Below are 27,237 nucleotides of genomic sequence, written 5' to 3' on the forward strand. Positions count from 1 at the left end.
CACAGCGTCATCTATGAATGATTGAAGGAAAACCTTTACTCCATTTTGAATTTACCTCTTGGTTTAGTCAAAGTAACCAAATTGAGTAACCAGATTAGATTGTTTTGCTTTGAAACAGAAACCGGCTGAAAAACCTGAATTTGTTTTCATGATCTCTAGGTAAGTCGATTTATTATTCATTTTTATTTTCTCGTTTGTCTTAATTAATGGTTTGTTTTTTTGTCGAATCTAGCATTCATCAGCTGGTATGGGTTTTAGTCCATCACGTTAATGGTCGTTGAATTGCATGAGGTTATGTGCACCGTTTTGATTCGTCAAGCAAGGATACCCAGTCACTATGTCGTTCAAATATGGAATTATTCGATTTATTAGATCTACTTTTAAGCCAATTGACCCTGAAACAGCTCAGAAATGGTACGATCGATTCAGATTTGCTTACATGTTTGTCGCCTTTCAAACTGTTGGCGTTGCCTATTATCTTGTTCAAAAAGAAAAACGAGAAGGCGCTGCTTATAATATCGAAGAGACGCAAGTTGAACAAGCTATACGTGTTCTAGGATTGACGAAAGTCAAAGTTATAACACTTGGTAAAGATGCTCCAGAGCCTTATTTTATTGATGCTGAAACGGTTAGGCAAAATCGCGAAGAAAAGAAGAAACAACTTTTCGATAAATATAGTGTGTAAATTATAAATATCTTGTACCTAAATTACTGTTATCTGTGAATATTTATTGAACCGAAAATCAGTAAATTAAACATTTTTTTCAAAAGAAATCAAATCTGTTATTCCAGCTATTAATCTATGACGAATAACAATATCATCAGTTGATACATATTGATCTCGAGTCAAGATCAAAAGTATTGAACTTCAGTATAACATATTACATTTTGCAATTAAAATACGCAACTATTCCTCCTCTAATCCCTCTCTCCAGTTAAGATCAGTAATGTCCAATGGAGGTGAGTACCAGAAAATTCTAGGATTGGATACGAAAGTATACAGTGCGAACGAGAAAAGGATTATTCCACCGATAAGCTGCTTGTTGTATGATGATTGTACTTCAGCATAATGCTCAGCCCATGAACCACTAGGAGCAGGGAATTCATTCAAGGTAGCAGGCCAATATTCTCTGGGAACTTTGTGAAGAGTGTGGTGTGGGTCGTTCTTTATTTTTTCTGGATCTAAAGTGTATGGATCCTTAGAGTGATGAGCCGGAATCAATTCAATGCCAGCAGGATGGTATTTAGCATACGGATTTTCATAATGAGCCATACGTTTAGAGCTCACCATTGCCCGATAAACATGGCGGGCAGATAATGACAATCGAGGAATCATGATGACACTATTGAAAGAGGAAAACAGATTTTTAGTGAATCAATGTTGGATACAAGAGGTTGAATTGTAAACTAGATTTTCAGAGCTTTATCTGGCAGAGTTAAAACTGTTTTTAAGATGAATATTACTTTATGGAAACATAAATCGTTCACGTAAATATTACCACAATGAATTAGTAATAAAAAAATAAATTAAACTTACATTTAATTGTAAATTTTCCAAACAATATCGCAATATTTTTATAGAAGGTCTTCTCAAAGGACAATCACAAAAAATTGTTATGGACCGATTTTCGCATCGATTTAATCGATTTGATGCAGAAACCGTGGTTACTCCTCTAGTTACTTTTAGCCGGCTACCAGTAACCATATTTTCTTCAGTCTGGAAATAGTTTTGAAAATTAGTTTTCTTATGTGACACTTTTATCATAAGTGATATTAAACGTGCCTCAGTAAGGAATTATTAGTACAAATGGAAAAGTCATCTCCAGATAAGTCACTTCGAAAAGTGACCAAGATGGGCTTCCTTGGCGGTGGAAATATGGCTTATGCTATCGTCATTGGCCTTATTAAACACGGTAAGTTTTGATTTCTATTAGCAATTGCTATTTCTTGTAAGTAAAAGTTCAGTAAAAACTAACATAGGTCTGACCCGATGAGTTGGTCTAGTGATAAGATCATTTGTCTTTCATATAAATAAAATGTATTCTTCTTTTTTTTAGGAAAAGTTGAACCATCCAGCATAATTGTTAGCACTCGAACTAATTCGAGTGGAGAAAAATTCGCCCAACTGGGATGTTCGACAACAACCAAAAACGCTGATTTAGTGAAAGAAGTAAAAGGCTCAGGATCTGATGGTGCCATATTCCTGTGTGTCAAACCAGCACAATTCATTGAAAGCAGATCAAATTTTCGTGCGTTACTTAGTTGTTTTGATGGACACATTGTTTCTGTCATGGCAGGAATAACTTTAGAAGCTCTCGAGGATGTTCTGGGTAAAGGTTTGAATATTGTTCGAACCATTCCAAATACCGCTGTTCAGGTCGGTGCTGGTGTATGGGCTTGTACAGTGAGAAACAATTATTCTGGTTTCGAGAAGCTTCAAAATCTTTTATCAACCATATCTTTCTTCCCTGTGGTAGAAGAGAGGTTAATTGATATAATCTCGGGGCTCAGCGGAAGTGGAATTGCATTTGTAAGGATCTCATTCTTTAGTATTTCTAGCATGAGAAAAATAACACAAAATTTGTTAATTTTTATAATCTTTAAATTAGGTTTATACGGCTATACAAGCATTAAGTGATGGTGCAGTTAAAATGGGATTAGACCGAACTCTGGCAACTCAAATTGCTGCTGCTACTGTCATAGTAAGAGATCAACTTTTATCATATTTTCAACTCAAAACTTGATGGCTTTACCAACATCTATTTTTGTTTTCTTTGTGCTTCTTTCGCTTTCTCTTTCTTTTTGTTTACAGGGAGCTGGCAAAACTGTAAAAGAGACGGAGACACATCCATATGTTTTGCGTGATAAAGTATGTTCACCCGGAGGAACGACTATTTATGGAATACACGCATTGGATAAAGCTGGCTTTAATGGCATAATAGTTGATGCAGTAGAAGCTTCTACTCTTCGATGTAAAGTAATCGCTCAAGGAAAACAAGAAAAGAAATGAATATCTAGAAGAGATTTAAATACGTAACCAATTGCCAATACACCTTGTGAGATTCGCGCATTTAATACTATTTGTTTAAACATATTTTATAATTGTCCAGTCAAATGTAAACTGAAGATGTTATTTGGGACCATACATGGAATACCTTAAAGTTGAAGTAGTCATGATATACATAATATGTATGTAACAGATTTAGTAAAATCATTTTGTATGGTATGTCGAAGTGCCAAGATATTAAAACATAATCACTGCACAACAGATTTCAAATTTATTTTAATCCAAGTTTTAATAAGAAAAATTATCGATAAGAAGCGAGGACTGGAGCAACAGCTTCGAAATCAATGGTTTCAGTGATATTTTTAGTTTTAATGTTGGTTTCTTGATTAGCGATGAAAATGACACCCGGTTTTGTTTCTTTCCAGCCGTTTTGCTTCATCCATCCGTCAAGTTGACTGTCATTGACATTCAATAGTTTTTTAATTGTTGGTTTATCAATGTTTTGATAAGTGATTTTCAGAATGTAACAAATATCTGCGGTGAAAACAAAAAAAAATGAAATGAGTGACCATTTGAAAACCTTGATATCATTATCACAACTCACATTTGCGAATGGCATCATAAAATCCAGTAACATGACTGAACATTTTGGAACTCTTATCAACTAGGATCTGAAAAAGAAGATGATTGTGAGTACATTAAACCTTATGAAACCACGAGAGATATAATGTTGACAACCTACCCAAAAATCAGTAAAAGCGCAAGTTTCCAACAAGTGATGGACTCCACAAAGATGTTTGATTAAATCAAGTTCCAGCTGATGAAGTACAAAGAACGAAATTAGTAAAATTATACAAAAAATTAAAGCAGTATAAAATAATAAAATCTTACATTAGATGGATCAATTAAACATTTGCAAAGCACAAAATCAGTATGAGGCATATTGGTTAAAGCCTTGATGAGAATGTCTTCACAAATATTGGCTTTAAATGATAGAGGATTAAATTGGTACAATTTAAGGATAGCAAGGTTAGCCTCGAGATCATAGAAATTGTCCTTAATTTGTGCTTCAACATACTCTTCCAACTGAGCAATATTGTTTGGATTATATCTGAAACAGTAAAAGCAAAAATATTAGTAAAATGAAAGGTCTAAGCATACAAGAGAAAGCATCAGTTAAGTACTAACCTGTTTATGCCTTTAAGCATATCAGAGATAATTTCCTTCATTTCGTCACTTTGCATGTTGATAAAGATTTGATTAATAAACCAAATAACACAAAATAACCCAGAACAATTAATAAATTAGACAAGTAAGTTCACAAAAATCCAGATGACGCGTGTTAGCCCGGTTTACAAAAAAATGCTTAAGGGACCATCTACTAATTACGACCAGTATCAAAAAATGAAAGTTGATCAAAATTGAAAATGAAATTACAATTGATTATCAATTAACAAACTGTTCAAAAAATTTAATAATTTCTGAATAAAAATGGAGATAACTTAAGAATCGAAAAATTCTCTCTCCAAATCTTCCATCAATACCAACCATGTCATAATTTAATATCAATGAATAAAAGGCAATCCCAATGAAAATTTGCCCAACTATTAGATCAACAATAAAAGAGCAGAAAACAATAAAATACTGAATTATTTTGAAACACTTGTAAATACATAAATTACTATAAAATAAAATTGAAAGACATGTTTATAAATAAACACAAATGTATCAAGTGAACATTTAGTTTACATTTTCAAGGTAGGCCAAATTTTGATCTGAATTGATGTCAATTATTTGGAATCCACTTTTGATTTTAAAATTTTATTGAATCTTCCAACCGCCTAAAGGTAATGTACCAGAAATGAGTGTAAAAAAAGCTTTCCTTACTTTACCTTTTTGTTAAACAATACAAATATCTTGAGATGTTGTATTAACAGCAAATTGAAATTGATTTATCAGCTAATTCCTTTTATTTGTGTTTGACTAATAATCTTGTATTTACTTAATCATTTCCTTGAGAATCATCGTAACATCATTAAGATAAATACTGTAGTTACAGTGGAAACGAGGAAAGGCAAAAAGCAAGTTCATGGTTTGGAAAGCAAGAAAAGCTGAAAGGAAGGTTAAAAAAAAGGTGATTTGTATTGATCATGTTTTACTTGATTCAATTTTTGTCCTGAAAGAAACAAAAATACTGTGAACAAAACCACCACAACAAGATATAAAAACATGCATTCTAACCTAACTAACCTTACCTTTTCGGTTCCCTTAACACTCCAAATTGGCCCACCCTAACAAGTACATGAAAACTGTTATATTGAACCATTGTAACCGCCTTAATGTATTTATGATAGTCCAATGGAAACCAGTTCTGTAGTTGATTGTAACCACCTTCAATTTAATAGTAACCAATGAACGTATTAAAGGATAGACTCTTCATGTTAAACGAATCTCATTATTTACATTTTAACCTTTTTTTGTTCATTGTTGATCAACACAACAACTTAACAGTTAATAGTAAATGAAATAACACAATTCACAATAAGATCATCAAACGTGAAACAATCAACACCAACACAGCAACACAAAAAATAACAACAAAAACAACAACAATAGTAACAACAAGCAAGCAAAAGTAATACACCAAAAGTGACAACAAAACATCAACAATTAACGATTACCGATTAATCGAAATTGAAGTTTTTCCTTTTCTGTGAAATGTTAAATTGTGATTAAGTTAAATGCTTTCCTTTTTACTCCAATCATTTGGTTAATATTTTTGGTTGATATAAAAATTGGTTGAAAAATTTGGCTTCAAATTTTAACCTCTTCAAGACACCATTTGGATTAAGTGTTTTTTACAGTGATTATTGATTATTTAATGAACATCCAACAGAGTAATGCTGCTGTTGTGGTTCCTGTTGTTACTCTTGTTGTTTACCTTACTCCAATGAACTCCATTGAGTACAATTAATGATTAACGTTAAGTTATTAGTTACAATTAAACCAGCAACAATTACAGACGCCAAGTTATTCAGTTTTAATCTGTCTCATCTTTCAAATGACTCAATTCATAATTGTGAAATGTTTCTGTGCAATATTGTTGATTAATACAATGACCGTATCGGCCTGTGGTCCAGGTCGTAGTGGAGGCCGTCGCAGGATACCTCGTAAGACAACTCCACTAGTCTTGGAGCAACACATTCCCAATGTATCGGAAAACACTTTAAGTGCCTCTGGACCCAGTGAGGGTAAAATCAATGAAACTGATTCCCGTTTCACCAAATTAGTGCCCAATTACAATCCGGATATTGTCTTCAAAGACGAGGAAGGAACCGGTATCGATAGGATTATGACCACGGTAAGTGTCTAGCAAAACACAGATTCACTTCTTTGAGTAGACACAATATTGTACCAAAAAACACTTGACAAGACTTGTTGCTAAAATGACGCTCATAAAACAATGAACCAAAATGGAAAGAAAAGTTTGTCTGACAAAAAATGCTGAAAACTACTGAATTGAATGAAAGTATAGATTGAAGACATAATACACTTTTATCTGTTCGTTTTTTTCGTCTGTTTGCCTGGTTACTTTCAGAGTTAATCATGGTGATAATCATAACAACAACAACGATAATCATTATTGTTGTTGACTTTTTATTACTCTTTAGTGTTGTTGTTTGTTGTTGCTATTTTTTTCATTACCTTTTGCTTTTTGCCTTGCTTTGCTTTTTGCTTGATTTTTTTACTGCCTTTGACTTAAGGTTAAACAGTAACTCGGAATGAAATGTTAGAAAAACATTAACAGCATTTGTTTTAATGGTGAAAGGTTGAAATGAGGAATGATGAGAGTTGAACAAGATGATGTTCAAGAGGATGATGATGTTTGGTTGAAAGAAAAAAAAAACGAAACGAGAAACTTTCATCTTTTGAAATTTGATATTCCCATTGAAAGTTAACTAGACAGGGATGAACCTGAGTATCAGATGTTTACTTGAATGACAGAGGGAAAATGATAGGTAAATGAAAAGAGAGAAGCAAAGGTGAGTATCCTTGATGGTTTCATCATCATTCTCATCATCGCATTTCAAGACCAGCATCTTATCCATTTTGATTATCTAACTCAATAAGCTACTGTAAATTAAAACTTAACCAAAATGTGTAAATGCATTGAAAGGAATGATTGAACGTTAACAAGAAGAAGAAGCAGAAGAAGAAGTAAAAACTTATTAAATTCATTGATTAATTTATTAATTGATTGATTGTCTTCTCATTTATATCGTCTAGCGATTGAAAGAAAAGCTGGACATTTTAGCAAGTTTGGTACAAAACCATTGGCCTGGAATCAAATTACGTGTAATTGAAGCTTGGGACGATGGAAGTCAATTTAATCCCGATTCCTTACACTATGAAGGACGAGCGGCTGACATAACAACAAGTGATAAAGACAACAGTAAATACGGAGTTTTGGCTCGACTTGCAGTAATAGCTGGCTTTGATTGGGTCCTTTACGAGTCTCGATATCATGTTCATGTTTCCGTTAAATCAGGTAAAGAACCCCAAAAAAATGTTTCAAAAAAAGTGAACATAAAAAAAAGCCTGAAAATTGGTCACATTTGACACTTAAAGAAAATTTGGTGAAGAAGAGAAAAAAAAAGTGAATACAAATTGCTCTAATCAAATTTGTCGACCTCTTAAGGTATTCAAATGCGGCCAATTTCCATGTATATCCTGGTCAAGAATGGGCCAACATTTGGTCAGAGTAAAAGAGATAAAAAAAACTGCTTCTAAAACCTGTGAGGTGAAAAAAAGAGAGGGAATCTTCAGGGTGGCAAATGGTTAGTAAAAGGAAAGAAGAAGAAGAGCAAAAAACTTGCACCCAATCGGCCATGTTTTTTTTTCTTTTGCACCCAAAAGTAAAAGGTAAAAAAAAGGCGCATATAATGCCAAGTCCGCCACCATTTTTTGCTAACCACCAATAAGGTGGTGCTTAGACCAGTTTGGCGGCTTTCTTATTATTATTATCATTATTATTACCTGAGGAGGAAAGCAAATAATATTAACATCACAAGGATCATTTGTGTAAAAAAAAGGTAAAGGTACAAACAAAGAATGTAAATCAGTGAAGTGGCCCTTTATTTATCTGTAAACTGATTTTACTTGTTGAGGAGAAAGAAGAAGATGATGATGAAGGAGATGAAAAGGGAGTTAAGTGATAGGAGACTGAGAGGCCACCCGTAACCTATGACCTCCCGTTGAGAGTATCTCTTTCATTTTGGCCTTTTCTCTTTGTCAACATTCTTCTCCCACCAAGGAAGGTTTTTTTTCTTCTTCTCTTCAAATAATTGTCAATAATAATAAACAAAATAATGCTCATTTTACCTTTTTTTTTGCTTGCTTGCTTACTTACCTTTCTTGGTTTACCTTTCTTCGTCTTTCGTCTTTTTACAGTCTCTCGGCGGAAGAAGAAAGAAGGAAAGAAAGAAAGCAAAGAAAGAAGAAAATGAGAAAAGAAGAAAATCAGTTTACAGATAAATAAAGGGTCACTTCACTGATTTACATTCTTTGTTTGTGCCTTTAATTTTATTTTTACAACACTGATCCTTGTGATATTGTTAATATTATTATTTGCTTTCCTCCTCAGGTAATAATGATAATTATAATGAAAGCCACCAAACTGGTCTAAGCACCACCTTATTGGTGGTTAGTAAAAAAAAATAGTGACGAACCTGCCATAGATTCGCCCTTTTTCTTACCTATTACTTTTGGGTGCAAAAAAAACATGGCCGATTAGTTCAATGTTGAACAAAAAAAGTAGAGACTGAAATCACTTAACTCAATCTGCTAATTTGCCTTTTGTTGTTTTGCCCGTAAAAATTTTGCCCTTTGACTTGCGAGATGAGCGAAAGCGATTGCAAGCGACTTTTGTTTTCACTCAAAAAGGCCTTTTAGACCTTTCAAAATGTTGAACCATTTCAACAAACCAAAAGAAACATTAAACTCGACAACACTTTAGCGACACTTTACAAGCAAACTGACTTTACCCTTTACACTGTAAACACTTGAAACAAAACATCTAACATTTTTCTTCTTTTCTTGTTCATTTTGTTGTTCAGATAAAGCGGCTTTATCCCGGTCAGAAGGTTGCTTTACAGGTGACAGTTTGGTCTACACTCGAACTGGTCCAGTTGCTCTGTCCAAAGTTAATGTTGGACAAGAGATTCTTTCCCTCGATTCCAATGGGCAATTTACTTACAGTGAGATATTACTTTTTCTTGACCGTCATCCAAATATTGAAACACTTTACGTTAATCTGATCACTGAAACCGGTAAAGTGATTACTTTAACTCAATCCCATCTTATCTTTGCCTATCATCCAATTACAAATGTAACTACCTCATCATGTTCATCACCTTTAACCTCATCAAACTCATCATCAACATTAACCTCATTTGTACAAAATTCAAGTCACTCAATACCACCGAACCCTTCACCCTCTACTTGGACATTATCCTCTTCAACTGATCCAAGTGACCAATGGACGGCTATCTTTGCTTCATCCATTCAACCCGGGATGTTCATTTCAACTTTACCAATCAGTTTGTCTAGCAATCAACCATTTAGTTTACATGAAATTCAGTTGAAAGCCGAAAAGGTTGTTAAAGTAACTCAAAGTTTAAGGAAAGGCGCTTATGCACCTTTAACCCGAACTGGCAATCTAATTGTTAATCAAATTGTTGCTTCATGTTATGCAGTTGTCAATGATCATGCTTTGGCTCATCTTTCCTTCTTACCTGTCAGACTTTATCACAATTTAATAGAATCTTTAAATTATATTAAAAATTGGTTAACAAATTCATCTTCATCTTCCCTAGCCACACAAAGGTTCATGCAGTCATCAAAGTCATCTATAACATTATCACAGCCAAAATTAGAGACCAATCAAGATGATAGATTATCATTGAATAATCAAATCAATGGTACCAAGTATCATGAAATTAATGTCAACTCTAATAACTTAAATAATGGCATTCATTGGTACCCTAAATTACTCTATACACTTGCCAAATATGTAATTAGTAATGATTATATGTATTCCTAGGATTATTAATTAAATCAATTTCAATTTTTCTATTCTAAATCATTCTTGTAAATAATTTGCATTTTTGCCTTTTTAATTATATTTTTATTTGACAACAAAAAACACTTTTCCATTCATTTTTTTTATTTCAATTTAAACGCAATTAAAATTGTTGAACTGAGCAGTTTGATTAACTTGTTTGAACAAATCATCAGAGGAAAAATTTGATGACAATTATTACTCTTTTTTATGATTGATTTCACCTTTTTTAATGAATAGCCTTAAGTCACAGATTTTTGTTAACTTCAATATTCAATCCTTTTGGTGAAGCCGTTTAGATTCAACATTTCTCATGAAGTCATTGAAATTTGAAGAATTACATTTTTTATCTCAATTTAATTTAAAATTAACACTTAATATCCGATTTTTGATTCAAGGTTTAGATAACTCGATTCATTGAATTATTTATAAATAGCGAGAATAGAAAGTTCATTGAAAAGTTTATTGAATGTTTTATGTTTTTGATAAAATTTTGTGATTCTAATCATTGATATTGTAAAAGTTCATTTGAAGTTCAGGCCAGAATCGAGTGAAATTTTGACCAATCAAAGTAAATAGCTTCGGTTTCGATACAACTAATTTCGACTTCAAAGACTTTGCTGCAATTTCCTTTTCTATCAGAAAATTTGACTCAAAAGTTGCCAAGAGCTTCGTTTTTGAGGGAAATCCTTTTCTTTAAATTACCATTTCAAATGTTTGGATAAATAAAAGTTCGTTGGTGCGATATAATGTACACTAAGTGGATGATTAAGCATTTAGAACCAGAGGTTGAAGATTTCGATCAGAATCGTTTATGGAATGAGAAAACAAGACTTCAATTTTTGACTTTATTCTATATCATTTTGCCTTTTTTACTGACATTTCTTGCTTTAAACTGATCAGGAAATGATCAACTTTATAGTTAACTATTTATAGCCTAATGTATATGTAAATAGTCGAAATCAATTGTTGTTCAATAGCGAATCGCAAATATACTTGACACTCCAATATTTTGAGTCAAATTTACTAAATCTTTGATTAGTGTTTGAAAAGTTTCAATAGACTAGCCATGATGATGGACGGTCCAGGCTGAACCATTCTGTATAACAAAAAGCTTAACAAACACTACTTGACGAAGGGCTAAATGACTTATCTCTTAGCTTCATGTTCATCATGCATCGTCTGGGAGACTGAAATAGTTGATCAAATAGTGAGTATTTCATCGATAGGACAGCTTTATATTCAACTTGAAAACTATAATTTTACATTTTCATTAATTTTGTTTCATTCTTTGGTGGCGTAATTTCCCTTTCTGATCAACTTGCCAAGCTTGGCAGAATTTTTTTCTTCTTATTCAGCAACAAGAGACTTAAATCTTTTATAACACCTTAGCGCTGAAAAGGTCCAATTACTTGTTATATTTCATTGTTTGTTTAAAAATTCTGATGGACTGGTGTGAATAACGTGGTGAATAACTAGTGATTCATTTTTGGGTATTATCCTTAGATTAATACAGCCGGTTGATGGTTTCGCCTTTAAAGCCTTTAAGCTTGTCTCCAAGTAGCTCACCTAGGATGTATCCATAATTGCTTTGCAAGCAAGTCAAGCCAACAATAAAGGGATAGAAACTGAATGGCAGTGAAAAGCCTCCATTGATGGTTAATTTTTGTCCGGCTGGGTGATCTTTTGACGGTTTGATATTGACTGGCTTGTATTGGTTGTTATGTTGATACATTAAATGTTTATAGATTTGTTGTTAAACTAGTTTATATTAATAAGATCAACTATTTGTGAAGTTTGAAAAGGAAACCAAAAGGTATTGTAAGTATAAAAGGTAAGTTGAGGTTAAGGTAATGAAAAGGATAGGATTAAGGAGGAGATTTAAATTGGACATGGATTGTTATTTCTTAAAGGTTGGGTACAAAAATGTTTCCATAGATTTGACCAGTTTGAGCGTCTTTTTTTGTCCAAAAAGGATTTGTCACAATAGTTGTTGCAAGATTTGGTGTGTCCTCTCCAATTAAAGGTCCTAGAAGATGGTTTCACTTACGGTCAATTTTCTCGCAATTTAACTAGCCAACAAGACCTGTCATTATGGTAAATTTAGATAGGCATGATTGATTGGTGATCAGCTTTAAAATAGGATCGCAATTTTTGCCATTGACAAATTACTTTACTGTGCTGCTATCTGGTATTTAGTTTAGTGAATCAGGTGATATTGAAAAATGTAAACAAAAGCTAGTTCTTTTAGATGCTAATTGTTGACTAACTAATCAACTCTTGTGATCACATTAGTGATTATTTAAGATTCCAATGGTTTGAAATATTGTTTTACCAACTTACTTGATTTGTATTTTATCAAAATCTTTTATTAATTAGTTTTCATTCCAGTTGTTATTTGTTGTTATCATGGCCAAGGAAACTCTTTCATTATCCAGAGTATGTAATGATTGAAATTTTTGCTCAAATCTTATCTTAATCATATTGTTTGGGAATGATTATTTTTTCTTGTTTACCGTTTTGTTTTAAAGTTCATTCTAAGGAGCCAAGTTATGGATTTGTATCGTGATTTCCTTAGAACCATTTCACCTATTCATGATGTAAAGAGCAAAAATGAATTGAGACAATGGATTAGACAAGATTTCCAGCTCAACAAAAATATTCAAGATGAGGTAATGTTTCTCTTATAATGGTTTAATTTTTTAAAATCAGATAGTTCGCAGTTCATAGATAATCATCAATGATAGCTTCTTCATTTAAGCAATTTTGAAATCCAGTAGGTTGAATGACTTCTAATGATTGTAAACAAAATTTACCTATCATTACTAAATTTTTCTTCTTAGGAAGCAATAAAAATGCATTTATCACGAGGAAGATTAGCTCTGAGAGAGCTTCAAATATCAATTTCGATGCCTTCGTCGAGTGGATTCAAGAGGTCTGTCAATAATAAGGATTTGCCAAATGCTGAATAAATCGTAGCAAAATAAAATGTTTTATTATGAATTAATATCAATCATCCCCAATGTGCCAAGCCACTTAATTTAATGTAATCTTTAGCCATTGTTTCAGCAATTATAAGTTAAGTAAGAAAAATTAAAACTTCAATCCGCCAATATTTGGCAGATCAGGTAATTTCATATCCTTTATCTGCTGAGGTATATTCATATTTTTAACGGCTGAAACTGCTCTTGCCGGTGCCGTAGAAAGTCCAGCCTGAAATGGGATAAATTATATTTAATAAAATAAATTATGGACCAAAGATGGATTAATTTCGGCCAAAAGATGGTGTCTAACCTCTTGTTTTTCTAATTTGTTTTGCTCCTCAATTCTCAGTAGAATCTCGTTTGCGTTGGTTTCCAGAACCATACCTCCCATTACCAATTCATTTAGAATATGATGAACCTACAAAGATTAATTAAATTTAAAATTAATGAAAAAGCAATATTTTATATTGATATAATGTAGGTTGCAATGCTTTTAGAAATCTTACTCGGTTCTGCACAATAAATCGCTTCTGTTAGAAGTAAAAAAACAAAAATGATCCAAAAACTTACCTTGTCAACATGGAAAATTAGATCAAGCTCACAAACGTTTTCAAAACATTTATCTAATGTTTCAACAAAAACCTGTAAAAGTGAACGAAATACGAGGGAAAAATGAAATAAGAAATATTGAGAGATGATTAAAAAGCAAAATTACAAACCTGAATTAAATCGAGAATGCCCAATTCACTTTCAGACGAATCAACACAAAAAACAAAATAAAGTGTAGCGTAATGACGATAAATTAATCGATAATCAGAGCCGCCGATCAAGCTGAAAATCAAGAGAAAAGAAGAATCAATCAGAGTCAATAATTAGATATTGGATATGGATATATTCAAAGATGACAGTTAAGCCAGGTAATTAGATTACAGCGTAGCTGTAGTAAAACTGGGAAACAGATCGTTACCTTCCTCCCTCCAGGAAATTGCACACCACAGAATCGTCCCGTTTGGATACTAATTGGAATGTTTCACGTATTATGTTTTGCTGTACATCTTCAGCCTACCATCAAATAAACAGAAATACAAATTAGAAATTGGAACAAATAAATGAAACAAAAACGAAGGAGAAACAACAATTTTTACAAACAATATTGACATCAAATATATGCGAATAGACTCTTTAATACTTACATAGTGATGATAGAATTTGGTTAAACGTGGTTTACCATAATTATTGAAAACAAGGATAGCTTTTATCATAATTAACGATAAATAAAACAAGATGTTTAGTAACAAGAGTTTTAAGCTAACATAAACACTGGTTACGAGTAACCGGCTACAAGAAAAAAAAAGAACCAAATCCTGGTTACTTCACCGGTTAACCATAAACAGAGTAACCGACTGAACTACTTTGAGAGCGAAATTCAAATAATGTAAAGTTAATCGATATTTTTCCTTTCTCGATAGATGGCACTATAGAAGGGAACCAGAATTGTAATATTTAGGTTCAAGTTTCGATTGTAGATTAATAGAGATTAAATATTAACTTAATAATTTATTCAGACTATATTTAAATGCTTTGTTAAGAAATAATACTCATATACAACGAATATTTCAAGTTGTGTAAAAAATTCGCCAACCAAAGTGAAGTCAAACCAGAAATCCCAACTTGGTCTCAAAGCATGAAAATTTTCTGGTTACCTAACCAATGGCGTAAAACAATTGAAGCAAATAGAGATTTATTTATTGATTTGTTTATGTTTGGTCAAAATTAATGTGAATTGAAATCAAATTCAATTTTTGTATAAAACTTTTCGATCATTTAACGTGTTGTTAGCAGGTTTAAAGACATTCGGATCAGCGTTGATCAGATCAAACATTTTTTGTTTTCGCTTTTTATTGCTTTCTATTTTCTTATGCTAACAGTTTTACTTTCTGGAAATAAATTGGTGAAAGTGTTCCTAACAACTTTGTTTGTTCATGAAACATGAAACATGTTTGGTACCGAGATAAAGATTGAAAGAAAACAAGTGATTCTTAAGCACCTCTAGCAACATTATTTGTGTTGAAATGCTTCCATGATTACTCTTTTGATATTTGTATTGTTTCATGAGATAATCTGAATCATGCTCAGACAATAAAGAGATTTTGGAAGAATGAGAAAGATGACAGAATCTAAAGCATACCAGCTGACTGAATACAATTTTCACCGATATGTTTGGCTCCTTCTCTTACCACACTTTCCTAGTCAATCCCTGGTTCATTCATTAGTTGATTCACTCTTGAACTCTGTTGTTTATTACTCTAAATCTTTATTCAGTTTAACTGGTTTTTTATGTTCAAGTAAAGTCAACTGTTTCATCTCAATATTTTCTGTGTCTTTCATCAGATGATCATCACAATTGAGCAGCAAAATGCTCTTTTCAATCTGTACAAGTTTACCTTTGTAACTGCCTGAAACCTTGTTCTTGGTGCATCAAACCCAAACTGATATCTTTTCATTCCTCAGTCCTTATCTCTCGGTGTTGCCAGATAAATCCACTTAAACTTGACCCATTATTACAAGATGAACTCAATGTTTTATCACGGCTGTTTGATTTCATTTGATTCCCTGTCAATTTACATGAAATCTGCAAAAGAAATGTTCAAATCAACATTCATTTTACATTAAACTGATTGACTTGAAAAGGTCAGACCAAACGAGGACCAAAGACAAAAATATCATTCAATTTATCAACTGATTGTTCAAAAATTATTGATGCCGAACAAGTTTATCGACGTTCTTTCCTCATTCCTTCCGACAATGTTTCTTGTCTGTAAATTTCACCAATACAAACGCCAGCAACAAGAATCAAATAGGAAAAAGATAACCGAAAAAGAGTTATCCCATTTGAACCACAAAATAGTAAGTTTACTGCATTAATAAACCCAACCAGAAGCCAAACCAACTATCAAAATCAATTTGATCAAAGTAACCAAATGATTGACAAACAACTCATCATTTGACCAGAAAATATTCAAAACCAAACCAAACAGAAAACCCAAAACCAGTAAAAAGCCAAACGTTAAAATCCAAACTCAAATTTGGTAAAATCCAGAGTCTTTTCAATTGCATGCTTAAATGTTATTGCCAGTCACTCATTATTAATGTAAAAAACTAGATATTAAAATGAACCAGAACCAACCTTTTTGGGTTATTAACAAGGCTTAACCAGTCAATTTCATGAAATGATTAATTTTGAAAAGTGAATCAATCCATCGGTTCAACATTGTGCCATTCAATAAGTTGAACATGAATAATGATAAACATGGAGATTGAAAAAAATAAGCTCATTTGAAAGGGCAAAGTTTAACAAGGAGAGAAAATAATTGGAATAATAAAAACCCTTCCATCCCAGGATAAACCATTAATCAACCTCCCAATGCTTTTCTTTTGGTGTAAACCATTTCAAACATTGTCAGCATCTTTTCCCCTTTTCCATTCCATTTACATGTTTCCCTTGAACAATTAATATCGATGGAGAGGCAATCATGAGGGAAGAATTGATGAGAAGAAGAAAAACAAGAGAAAACCAACAGAAGAAGAAAAAAAGAGGCAAAGACGAAAAATAAGAAGAGAATCGGCAGGAAGAAAAAAGTTATCATTATTATTATTGCTCAGGGAATCGAACCATTGGTTGAAGACAAAAGTTGCTACATCAACTCGATTCCTTGTTAATTGAATTGAAAATGTTCAAATCCATTTCATTCCTTTCAGTGTTGGTCCGTTTTCTGGATGAACAGCAATTTATTTCACTTGAGATGAGAAACTTTTGTATTTACTTGAATTTCATTGTCCTTTTACCAGAATAAGAAGAGCAAACAAGAATGAAAAAAGCAAGACAAATGCATAACCAATTTTGCGAACCCATTTTTTCCCTTTTCGCATTTTTCTCACCATTTTTCATCTTTTTTTTTCACCCAATAATTCAGACTCAATTTCATGTCAAACTTTTTTTTCTCTCATTGCAATAGCAATTACATTGCTATATAATTATAATATATCTTTTAATCAATACATTGACTACCATTTTCACCATCGATCCATTGCATTTCCATTAATATTAAATTGCCTTCCATCATTCTCATTGTTTATTGTTCTTTGCCTTTTGCTGTACATTCAAAGTCAATTAAAACAGTCAAATCTTATTGCAAATGAAAATAAATTTAAATTTAAAAATTGAATCAAAGTGCCATTCAACTTTGCAATAAAAAACTAAAAGTCAAACTCAATTTTAACCTCATTTGACTTTCATCGGTCAAATTGATCAGAAAAAAAGATTAGAATTTTGATCAACTTTTGAACAATTTCATCAATAAGCATCATTAGGAGTTATCAGATTAGATCAGATTATATTATCATCAGTTATCATCAGGAAATAATTCCATTCATTTGTTCATTTGCAAAAATATATTGATTTCGACTTGAAGTTCGTCAAATATTCTTAGTTACTTACCGTAAGAATTTCTGTGAATTCAGTTTTACGCACCTAATAAGCTAGGAAACAATATCTTCTTTCACCCAAATAACCTAATAGAATTGAATAAGAATAAATTTCTCTGAATCAAGTTTTTCTCCAAAAACATGGGCAACATTAAGCAACTGCAGAATTCATTTGAAGAGAAAAGTTTTGCTGGATCGTTAAAGTTATCAAGAGTCAAAAGTGTCGATTTACATTATTAAATTAACTGAATTTCAAATGAAAACCTTTACCAAGTGTTGATTGAAATGCAAAATCGTCTATTTGAAAGCAGACCAGGTTTCAGTATTGGAGTTGATCTGATTCCAACACTTTTGTTAATCACACAACCCATTGATATTTATTACAAAAGCCAACCTTGAGTAAAGTTAATAACCAAACCTAGATAACTTGGAGCATCAGATTTACCTTTAACAATAAAGTGTGTGAACCCAAGTGAATGATGCAAGATGTTTACTGATAGTCTTTAAAATTTTACCCATTTTAACCCAAATTTTGATTCTTCCAGTAAATGGATAAAGTTACTATTTTTTATCGTATAAAATACTATCTAATAGTGGTTCTATTTTTAGTAACATCGGTCGTTCTATTCCTGTTACAATCATCATCATCATCATTCCACTGTTTATCCCTTCACTCCTTCACTCCTTCAACCTTATAACCCTCCCATTCACCCAATAACCTCATAACCTTTCCCCTTAAAAAGTTAGACTTTTCCTCTTTTCCTTTTCTCTCTTGTAAATCTTTGTCTCACTCTGATGCTCTTTATCCTCAAGGCTTCCCTGAGTTTTATTATTCAATGCTCACTTCAGGGAATGATGTTTTCATAATAATTGTAACACTCAATGCGATTCCTCATTAAAGTCTATTTTTGGTTTCCATCCTTTTCTAGTTCACAGTTTCCTGATGGCGTAGTTGATGACGTTACTGACGCTCAACTAACTCGATTCCATTGCATAGACTCTGTGACATTGAAAATCTGTTCAATTCAGGTCAATCATTTCTCCAGCTTGTTATTAAATTATTATATTTTAGTTTCTGTAAAGTTAACTATTTGCCTCGAAATTGATTTCCAGGTGCATTCGCATGTTCAATATTGTTGATTAAAACTTGCAGTATTTTGAAGCACAATGAACAATATTGCACCAATTTTGTTTACTTTGGTGACGTTAGCTTGATGATCGTTACTAGGTTAGCCATGCGCCTCTGAAGAACCAGGAAACTAACCTTTTCATTGCATCTTCCCTCATCACCCTCATCACCCTCAACAGCATCATCATCATCCTCATCATCTAAACAACTTCAACCTAAAACCTTGATTTCCAGGCAAAATCCTCGTGAGACGATGAGAATTTTTATAGATGTTTCTAAAAATAGAAGTCAAATTGGTCTGATCTTTTTGTTTTCCAGGTCATCATGAAAGCAAATGAAATCTAAAGGCTTAAGGTATGATAAATTTGAATGAAAAACAATAACAATGTTCAAAAGCTTCCCTTCATCTAAAACAATATTTTAAAAGCTAAGCAAATGAAAGCAATCGTTAGGATGAATCTGGTAAAGATGTTAAACTTCAATATTTCTGCATTTTATTGATAACCATTTAGACTTGTTTTTTATAAAAGTTTTGATACATTTTACGATTTAAAGTTGTCATCGAAATTTGGCTTACAATGAAAGAATCGCGTTTGTTGAAGTATATTTGGCAGTTTGATGATGTTTAACGATTTACAAAACCTAAGTTTGCGTTCAACAGTTTACTGCGTGAATCGGAATTATTCAACGAGACATTTATGGTTACAATCATTTTTATGCAGCAATTGTTTGCATTAAGAGAACTCATAAACTTGGTACATTAAACTTATTCACGGTGGTCATAATAACGCAAACTAGTGATTCGGTCCTAATCAAGTTTCCTCAACGCCAATATAACAAGCATGAACGACTTAATTTGCAGACTTATTATCGGGGTGTTTTGCTAAAAGCTGACTTTCGAATTAGGTTTTTGTGGGTTTTTAGATGCATTTGATTTATGTTTATGATAATTTTAAATTTTAGATCATGCAAGACTCTAAAAATTTGTTATAGCATTGTATTACACATGCTTTAAGATTTGCTGAATGGTTTATACGAGCAAATAGTTACAAACATCATCAAGCACATATTTTATGATGTTTTAGGTGAGAATTCATTATTAAATGATATTTGCACACATTTTCTTTCGGAATTAGATCATATTGTATTATAAGCATGTGAAAAACTAATGTTTTGCGCGAGAATGATGACTGTAGGTGATGCCATTCTGTAAATATCGAGGCTTAAAGTTTGAATAGCAAAGGCCATAATCAAGCGAACTGTTGCTAAATTGTTAAAAATATTTAAACCATTATTTGAATCAACCATTATTATAGACGTATATTAAGTTTCAGCTCTCTAACTTATACGGTCATGGAATTCGCCAGGTTTAACGAAAAATCGAACTGACCCGTTTTACATAAAACAGTAACATTTATTCCTCAAAATCTTTACATTGCCTGGTTGGTCATTAAAAATTACATGAGTTGCGCTTAGTTTTATGAAGAAATATAATTCCATAATTGCACTAAAGGCGTTCAAAGTTTTAACTTCGATCTCGATTTTCTCGAGAACTGTCCATCTGATGAATAATTTAAAAGCACCAAAGGATTCAGTTTGCGTGTGCCAACAAACCGACCAAGTCTCAACTCTTTACTCAAATTTCCGCGTCTTTGACAGCATTCTTTGCATTGCATTAATAAGTTTAACCAGCAAAGTCACCAGTTTACCAAGATTTGGGTTGAGATGAGTTTGTTTTGTTTAATAAGTATTTGCTCGTGCATTTAAAACCCAAATATTATGACCTGAATGCTCTGATTGAAATTTATTGAATTGAATCGAATTATTAGTTAGTAAAGCATTGAATTGGTGATAAAATGATTAATGTAAGTGCTTGCATGTTCGAAATATCGAGGCTCAAAGTTTAAAGACCAACTGTCAAAATCCAGAGAACTGTCAATAGATTAGCAAAATTTTTTAATTGTGCTTGTGCCGTAACAACTTTTATTCACAGATACTAAGTTTTAGCTCTTTAACTCTTGAGGCCACAGAATGCGCCAGGTTTATCAAAAAATTGATCTGATCTGTTTTACAGAAAACAGCAAGTTTTATTCCTCAAAATCTTTTCATTCCCTGGTTGTCCATCAAAAGTTACATCAGTGACCTTAGTTTTATGTAAAAATCTGGTCACACAGTTGTACAAAAGGCAATCGAAGTTTCAACTGCGATCTCGATTTTCTCGAGAACTGTCCATCTGATGAATAATTTAAAAGTACCAAAGGACTCAGTTGTTGTGTCCCAACAAACCTACCAAGTCTCAACTTTTTAATCAAATGCCCGCGTCATTGACAGCATTCTTTGCATTTCATTTATAAGTTTAACTAGAAAATTTACCAGTTTACCAAGATTTGGGTTGAGATGAGTTTGTTTTGTTTAATAAGTATTTACTTGTGCATTTATAACTCAAATATTATGACCTGAATGCTCTAAATGAAAATTATGGAATTGAATCGAATCATTAGTTAGTAAAGCATTAAATTGGTGCAAAAATGATGAATGTAGGTGCTCGCATGTTCGAAATATTGCCGCTCAAAGTTTAAAGATTAACGGCCGCAATCAAGAGAACTATGAATAAATTGGCAAAATTTTTCAACCGTTTGATGTGCTCTAACAACATTAATTCACATATAATAAGTTTAAGCTCTTTAATTCTTCAGGTCACAGAATGCGACAGGTTTATAAAAAAATCGATCTGATCTTTTTCACAGAAAACAGCAAGTTTTATTCCTCAAAATAAGTTCATTTCCAGGTTGCCTATCAAAAGTTACATCAGTGACCTTAGTTTTAGGAAAAAAATCTGGTCACACAGTTGTCACAAAGGCGATCGAAGTTTTAACTTTGGCCTCAATTTTCTTGAAAACCATCGATCGAAAAAATTTTTTACTAGCATTAATGGACTCTGCTTTTATAAAACTACAAACCCACAAAGTCATAGCTCGAAAGTCAAAGCTATTAGCACATATCCTTCACTTGTTCTGCAGCATCAACCTGAATGTGAAGCGACAAACATAACTATTGAAAACTCTTTTAATTTCATGCTAATATCTCACCGACGTTTAGCTAGACTCTGTAAGGTTTTTAAATCTTTAATGACTGTAATTTATTTGATTTGAACATTTGATAAACTTGGAAATGAACTTGCTCTGGAGTGAGTTAATCTGAAAGGTTAGACCAACATTAAGCTCAACTCCAAGTTAATTTGTTAATGTGAATAGTTTTTAATTGCTTTTCTGTTCTCTCAATGCCTGACTAGAATTCAATTTGCATGCAATAACTTTCGAGTTATTCATGGATAAAGCTCAACAGGAAAAGATTGATTAGAATTGAATGAGAAAAATGAAAGCCTGAACAATATTTTTCTTTTCCATTTTTATGATTATCTTTTTTTCCCGATTGAATTAGTGATTCATGAATCTATTTGAAATGCTGGTTCACATCACATTATTAGAAACAAAATACAAAGCAAAGTTGAAACAAATAATATTAATAAAAAAGCTACTGGGAAATAGAATAGAAAAATCTGTGTTCGTTTCGAGTTTTGGATAAAAAGTTTTCATGTTTGAGTGAATTTTTCTCATTCATTGATTCCCTGATTGACATGTTTTTGAATAAAAGTTTGCCTTCAATGAAATACTTTAAACTTGATTCTAATCATCTTTCATTTCCTCTGAATCGATCAAAGAGGAAGACAGAAAGAAACATTAAGTTCAATATTTAATACTTTTGCAGGGTTAAATCAACTATCGACAAGTTCATGTTTCAATTCGAACAATCCTTTTAACCCAAATTCTTGGGAAATGCTGAAACCGAAATTAATACGAGTTATTATCATGTCATTATTACCATCATTACTGTCTTTATGATGAAATTGTGTCACTTGTTTTGATTTTCATTTTGTTTCATCTTCTCCTTTCATATTCAAAAGTTTGACAAAAAAATAATAATCGATGAACATCTTGAAATCTCATGAGTTTTCCAATCGATGGAACAAACTGTTTGTGGAAAAATAAGGAGTCAAGGGAAGAGGATAATGATGATGGTGCTGCAAGAATTTTTCAATTGAAAAACTTGATTCTTTTGTCATTCATGATTGACGATCTTTCCGTCCATCATTTATTCAATCTCTTCATGAATTAAATGTCTTCTTCTTCCTTCCTTTTTCAATGCAAAATAATGATAACTTTGCTATTCAACCATTTTCAATTAAAATGTTTCCCTGAATAACATTAATTGAATCATTCAAAACAATCAGTGTGAAGAAAACCTCAATTACTTTTTGTCTAGTCTCATAATAATGAACTAATATTTTTGTCTTTTATTATGAAAAAGAAGCTCAAATTGTACCAAATTACAAATTAAAAAGTGATGAAGCTTTGACTCGTACTTGAATCAGATACAAAGTAATGGAATAATTGAATACAAAGTACATTGTAGAAGAAAGGGAAAATAATTAGAGAGATTAAGATATTATGAATCGAATAAAATGATGCATGATTTATGAATTCTGGGATTAGTTACAGATACAATATTTACAAATAGTTAATCACAGCGAATCTCAGAACTACAAGAACTGCAAAGCATTGTCAAAGGAGTTTGTACAAAACTTTGACTTTTGAGCTAAAAGTCGGGACTTTGAGGATTTAAAAAGGCATAAAAACTACAGTCATTAGTGCTTGAAAACCTTTAAGAGTCTAGCTAAGCGTCGGTATGATATTAGCATGAAATTAAAGAGTTTCCAATAGTTATGTTTGTCACTTCATATCCTGGTGCATGCTGCAGCACAAGTGGTGAATATGTGCTAACAGCTTTTACTTTAGATTTATGACCTTTTGCGTTTGTAGTTTTGTAAAAGCAGAGTCCGCTAATGCTATCAAAAATTTTTTTCAATTCATTGTTTTTGATAAAATTGAGGTCAAAGTTGAAACTTCGATCGCCTTTTGTTCAACTGTGTAACCAGATTTTTTCATAGAACTAAAATCACTGATGTAACTTTTGATGGCCAACCCTGGGATGCACTTATTTTGAGGAATAAAAACATTTGTTTTCTGTTAAACAGATCAGATCAATTTTTTGATAAACCTGGCGCATTCTGTGGCCTCAAGAGTTAAAGAGCTAAAACTTAGTATCTGTGAATAAAAGTTGTTACGGCACAAGCACAATGAAAAAATTTTGCTAATTTATTGACTGTTCTCTGGCTTTTTACAATTGATCTTTAAACTTTGAGCCTCGATATTTCGAACATGCAAGCACCTACATTCATCATTTTTGCACCAATTTCATGTTTTAGTAACTAATGATTCGATTCGATTCAATAAATTTAAATTATAGCATTCAGGTCGTAATATTTGGGTTATAAATGAACGAGTAAATACTTATTTAACAAAACAAACTCATCTCAACCCAAATCTTGGTAAACTGGTAAATTTTCTGGTTAAACTTATAAATGCAAGTCAAAGAATGTTGTCAAAGACATTTGAGTAAAGAGTTGAGACTTGGTGTGTTTGTTATCACACTCAAACTGAGTTCTTTGGTGCTTTTAAACCATTCATCTAGTGAACAGTTCTCGAGAAAATCGAGATCGAAGTTAAAGTTTTGATCGCCTTTAGTGCAATTATGGAATTAGATTTTTTCATATAACTAAGCTCACTCATATAATTTTTAATGACCAACCAGGGAATGCAAAGATTTTGAAGAATAAATGTTACTGTTTTATGTAAAACGGGTAAGTTCGATTTTTCGTTAAACCCGTTTCATTCCATGACCGTATAAGTTAGAGAGCTGAAACTTAATATACGCCCATAATAATGTTTTATTCAAATATTGGATTAAACTTTTTTAACAATTTAGCAACAGTTCTCTTGATTATGGCCATTGGTCTTTAAACTTTAAGGCTCGATATTTCAAGAATGGCATCTTCTACAGTCATCATTCTTACGCCAAACAGCAGTTTTTCTCATGTTTATAATACAATATGATTGCTGTTTAAATGTACTTAACTAACGTAACAATGCAGAGAACCATTTATTAATAACAACTAAAATATAATATCTTTATGCTTATTAGTTTTAAACATGCAAGATCAGTCATAAAACTTCGCAATGTTTCGTTCAATGTTGACTGTTTGCTACAATGACTCTGATCAAACATTGTTGATGCTTTTCATGCAATTTGAGAGTATAACTACCATGAAAAAGTAAAATCCAAGCGCAGATAGAATGAACAAATCAAGATGAAAATATGATAAACTTTTCTGTAAGATTTAGCCTTTTCTTAGGTCATCAACATTGTAACATTAGACTTGAAGATTGAATGAAAAGTCCATTCCAATCAACTTTCCTGTCAAACCAATCAAAATGTTGTCAAACAGTTTCCACATTTATGAATCAAACTTCCCTTCTCCTTCCCTGCCAAAGTCAATAAAATTTCATCAATTTTGGTAAAATAACAATTTCAAAGTTTTCCCAACATTTATCAAAATGTTATTACACGAGATATTTTCCAAGTCTATTTTTAATGCATTAACTTCACACAATTCATGAAGAGTGCTTGAAATAATTTGTAAACATTTCATTGAATTGACTTTATTTTTGCTAATCTTTTCAATTGCAATCAAATATTATGGCAGATATAGGGTGTTTCCGATGAAAAATGGATCGAGTTATCTAGATCCAAAAAAGTCGATTCAGATCAATTTACATCGACATTTTTGGACTTAATTTGTTCTAAAAATGATCTAACGGCTGAAAAAAACATTCACAGGTCAAAAAAAGTTACCGGAAGTAAATCCAATTAACATTTCACCGGAAAAATCCATTGTGACGTCACAAAACGTCACAATTTATTGACATTGAATCGGATTCAATCTCAATAAATTTTTCATCGGAAACACCTATAGTTGACAAACCATGAAGAATTGAATCAAAAACGAAACATTATTTAATACAAAAGGCAACATCGATATTTATCGATCCCATCTTTTAGCTATTAAATGAAACAGATTTTGTTGTTCCATTGAATTGTTTCATTATTAGATAATCACTAGTTTCTTGACTCAACAATACTAATTACATGTTAATTATGCATTTCACAGCAACACTCATTAAACATTGAACCAGCAAATTGGGTTTGCATTAGTAAACCCAAAAAATGTGATAATTCAATGGTAAAACGACAGTCACTGTAAACAAGATTCTGTTGATTCCAAGATTCGTCTCGATCTTTTTCATGATTAAAATGCATATTAGAAGCTGGTGAAAGTCGTTTAAAAACCAATTTAACCAACTTTTATACAACCATTCAAGTTGATTGCTATTCAAAATGCTGATTAGTTTTTTACTTTTTTGGTTGCAATTTTAATCTGGATATTTACTTGGACCAAATCTTGCCACTTTCAATCCCAGTCTTTTCATAATAACATTACTTTCTGCTTTCTTTTCACTGTCTACCTTTACCACTTTATTGGTTCATTGAGATTCTGGTTTACTTCCCATGAGATACTCTGATCATGACCTAGATTCATCTAAATTGAGTTTACCTTTTCTCTTCTTTTATTTTCGGTGTAGACCTTGTCAGCCATTGCAGCATTGTTAATCAATTGTTATGAAAAATGTTGTTCAGTGTAACCTCATCGTGAAACAATAATAAAACATGTTGAAGCCCGATGAATGATTTAATTGGCAACAATTACAAAAGAAGCTTAAGAATAATCAGTTATCGATCAATTTTATTTTACATTAGTTTTGCTTGTTCATCAATTGGTTAAACTTTATAAGCCGACTTTGGTTAAATACATTTCCATTTGGAAGAACCATTTTAATTCATTGATCGATCAAGTTTGGTAACAACCAGTTCTTATTTTCAGTCTTTCTTACTTTCGTTCATTCGATATTACGAACAATTATTATTTTTGATCTAAAAATAAGTACGAATTTATTCTCGCTAAAATAGGCTCAATTCAATCTCAAAAATATACTTCAATAAGTCTGTATCACAACATAAATCCCTCTCTACTGAACCACAACTCAAACCATTTTAAAAACTATTCCCTCAATGTACAGGGAATTTGTATTTTTACGATAACTTTTGGCTATTAGGTGACACCGTAAATGCCTCTTAGTAGTTGATCAATTAATTATGAAAGCCATTTCAATTAAAACTTGTTTTATTGTAAATAAATTGTAAATCATATAAACTCAAAGTGTAACATTAAGTGTACAAATACAAATGAACGAATAACAAGAATATCCTTTCCAGACTTGATCATTTGGCATTGTTGAATCACATCAAAACTAGAATTTTGTCATTTTTCGATATTTTGTAAAAACGTTTTTTGTTCTTTTTCGTCTACGTTTTTCCTTGTCCTGATAATTCCAAGAAAATTGATATTCCTTTCATCCACTGAGCTTGCAAAATACAGAAACTTTTCCTTGACATTCCCAAAAAAACTGAGAATCTTTCATCATAATTCTTTACC

General features: G+C 32.0%; 7 protein-coding genes across 8 annotated transcripts in view; 5 read left to right on the top strand and 2 right to left on the bottom strand.

The window, feature by feature from the left end:
• Positions 1-112: 112 nt before the first annotated feature.
• Positions 113-774, top strand: LOC149093371 (uncharacterized). The gene is made up of 2 exons (XM_089269253.1): positions 113-159; positions 233-774. The coding sequence occupies exon 2, from the start codon at positions 338-340 to the stop codon at positions 683-685; it is 348 nt and encodes a 115-aa protein (XP_089125379.1). The 5' UTR covers positions 113-159; positions 233-337; the 3' UTR covers positions 686-774.
• Positions 709-4,364, bottom strand: eIF3k (eukaryotic translation initiation factor 3 subunit k). Its single transcript, XM_015926072.3, has 6 exons — positions 4,196-4,364; positions 3,899-4,118; positions 3,750-3,824; positions 3,612-3,678; positions 1,538-3,541; positions 709-1,343 (listed from the first exon to the last, which is right to left on the bottom strand). The coding sequence occupies exons 1-5, from the start codon at positions 4,249-4,251 to the stop codon at positions 3,309-3,311; spliced, it is 651 nt and encodes a 216-aa protein (XP_015781558.1). The 5' UTR covers positions 4,252-4,364; the 3' UTR covers positions 709-1,343; positions 1,538-3,308.
• On the top strand, positions 1,748-3,266 carry P5cr (Pyrroline 5-carboyxlate reductase). Its single transcript, XM_015926071.3, has 4 exons — positions 1,748-1,913; positions 2,058-2,530; positions 2,610-2,702; positions 2,813-3,266. The coding sequence occupies exons 1-4, from the start codon at positions 1,808-1,810 to the stop codon at positions 3,008-3,010; spliced, it is 870 nt and encodes a 289-aa protein (XP_015781557.1). The 5' UTR covers positions 1,748-1,807; the 3' UTR covers positions 3,011-3,266.
• A 340-nt stretch (positions 4,365-4,704) lies between the features above and the next one.
• On the top strand, positions 4,705-10,148 carry hh (hedgehog signaling protein). 2 transcript variants are annotated; one of them, XM_025160332.2, is made up of 4 exons: positions 4,705-6,368; positions 7,295-7,556; positions 9,124-9,264; positions 9,883-10,148. In XM_025160332.2, the coding sequence occupies exons 1-4, from the start codon at positions 6,069-6,071 to the stop codon at positions 10,107-10,109; spliced, it is 930 nt and encodes a 309-aa protein (XP_025016100.2). In that variant the 5' UTR covers positions 4,705-6,068; the 3' UTR covers positions 10,110-10,148. The 2 variants fall into 2 exon arrangements, with proteins under 2 accessions (XP_025016100.2, XP_015781554.2); XM_015926068.3 differs by having other exon boundaries at positions 9,124-10,148.
• A 2,185-nt stretch (positions 10,149-12,333) lies between these two features.
• LOC107359694 (LYR motif-containing protein 2) lies at positions 12,334-13,273 on the top strand. The gene is made up of 3 exons (XM_015926229.3): positions 12,334-12,566; positions 12,659-12,799; positions 12,971-13,273. The coding sequence occupies exons 1-3, from the start codon at positions 12,537-12,539 to the stop codon at positions 13,097-13,099; spliced, it is 300 nt and encodes a 99-aa protein (XP_015781715.1). The 5' UTR covers positions 12,334-12,536; the 3' UTR covers positions 13,100-13,273.
• or (AP-3 complex subunit sigma-2 or) lies at positions 13,101-14,441 on the bottom strand. Its single transcript, XM_015926228.3, has 6 exons — positions 14,305-14,441; positions 14,079-14,173; positions 13,831-13,942; positions 13,682-13,753; positions 13,422-13,529; positions 13,101-13,340 (listed from the first exon to the last, which is right to left on the bottom strand). The coding sequence occupies exons 1-6, from the start codon at positions 14,371-14,373 to the stop codon at positions 13,221-13,223; spliced, it is 576 nt and encodes a 191-aa protein (XP_015781714.1). The 5' UTR covers positions 14,374-14,441; the 3' UTR covers positions 13,101-13,220.
• Positions 14,442-15,321: 880 nt separating this feature from the next.
• LOC107359692 (uncharacterized) overlaps positions 15,322-27,237 on the top strand; it is a 55,485-nt gene continuing 43,569 nt past the window's right edge. Inside the window, exon 1 of the mRNA XM_089269334.1 lies at positions 15,322-16,018. Coding sequence (XP_089125460.1) covers positions 15,872-16,018 — 147 coding nt within the window. The 5' untranslated portion in view covers positions 15,322-15,871. The remainder of the gene's footprint in view (positions 16,019-27,237) is intronic.

This window comes from Tetranychus urticae, chromosome 3 (genome assembly GCF_039701765.1).
Source record: "Tetranychus urticae isolate SD_2017Ah chromosome 3, NJAU_TeUrti_SD_1.0, whole genome shotgun sequence".
NCBI classification, from domain to species: domain Eukaryota; kingdom Metazoa; phylum Arthropoda; class Arachnida; order Trombidiformes; family Tetranychidae; genus Tetranychus; species Tetranychus urticae.

Excerpts from the sequence above, each read along its gene's own strand:
- LOC107359694 (XM_015926229.3), top strand. The coding sequence starts at position 12,537 with ATGGCCAAGGAAACTCTTTCATTATCCAGA. Across the intron at positions 12,567-12,658 it reads AAACTCTTTCATTATCCAGA|TTCATTCTAAGGAGCCAAGT; the intron begins GTATGTAATGAT and ends TTTGTTTTAAAG. Across the intron at positions 12,800-12,970 it reads ACAAAAATATTCAAGATGAG|GAAGCAATAAAAATGCATTT; the intron begins GTAATGTTTCTC and ends TTTTCTTCTTAG.
- P5cr (XM_015926071.3), top strand. The coding sequence starts at position 1,808 with ATGGAAAAGTCATCTCCAGATAAGTCACTTCGAAAAGTGACCAAGATG. Across the intron at positions 1,914-2,057 it reads CATTGGCCTTATTAAACACG|GAAAAGTTGAACCATCCAGC; the intron begins GTAAGTTTTGAT and ends TCTTTTTTTTAG. Across the intron at positions 2,531-2,609 it reads GCGGAAGTGGAATTGCATTT|GTTTATACGGCTATACAAGC; the intron begins GTAAGGATCTCA and ends TCTTTAAATTAG.
- eIF3k (XM_015926072.3), bottom strand. The coding sequence starts at position 4,251 with ATGCAAAGTGACGAAATGAAGGAAATTATCTCTGATATGCTTAAAGGC. Across the intron at positions 4,119-4,195 it reads ATGCTTAAAGGCATAAACAG|ATATAATCCAAACAATATTG; the intron begins GTTAGTACTTAA and ends TTACTGTTTCAG. Across the intron at positions 3,825-3,898 it reads GTTTAATTGATCCATCTAAT|CTGGAACTTGATTTAATCAA; the intron begins GTAAGATTTTAT and ends GTACTTCATCAG.
- hh (XM_015926068.3), top strand. The coding sequence starts at position 6,069 with ATGACTCAATTCATAATTGTGAAATGTTTCTGTGCAATATTGTTGATT. Across the intron at positions 6,369-7,294 it reads TCGATAGGATTATGACCACG|CGATTGAAAGAAAAGCTGGA; the intron begins GTAAGTGTCTAG and ends TATATCGTCTAG. Across the intron at positions 7,557-9,123 it reads TCATGTTTCCGTTAAATCAG|ATAAAGCGGCTTTATCCCGG; the intron begins GTAAAGAACCCC and ends TTTGTTGTTCAG.
- or (XM_015926228.3), bottom strand. The coding sequence starts at position 14,373 with ATGATAAAAGCTATCCTTGTTTTCAATAATTATGGTAAACCACGTTTA. Across the intron at positions 13,754-13,830 it reads GCATTCTCGATTTAATTCAG|GTTTTTGTTGAAACATTAGA; the intron begins GTTTGTAATTTT and ends TCACTTTTACAG. Across the intron at positions 13,341-13,421 it reads ACAAATTAGAAAAACAAGAG|GCTGGACTTTCTACGGCACC; the intron begins GTTAGACACCAT and ends ATCCCATTTCAG.
- LOC149093371 (XM_089269253.1), top strand. The coding sequence starts at position 338 with ATGTCGTTCAAATATGGAATTATTCGATTTATTAGATCTACTTTTAAG.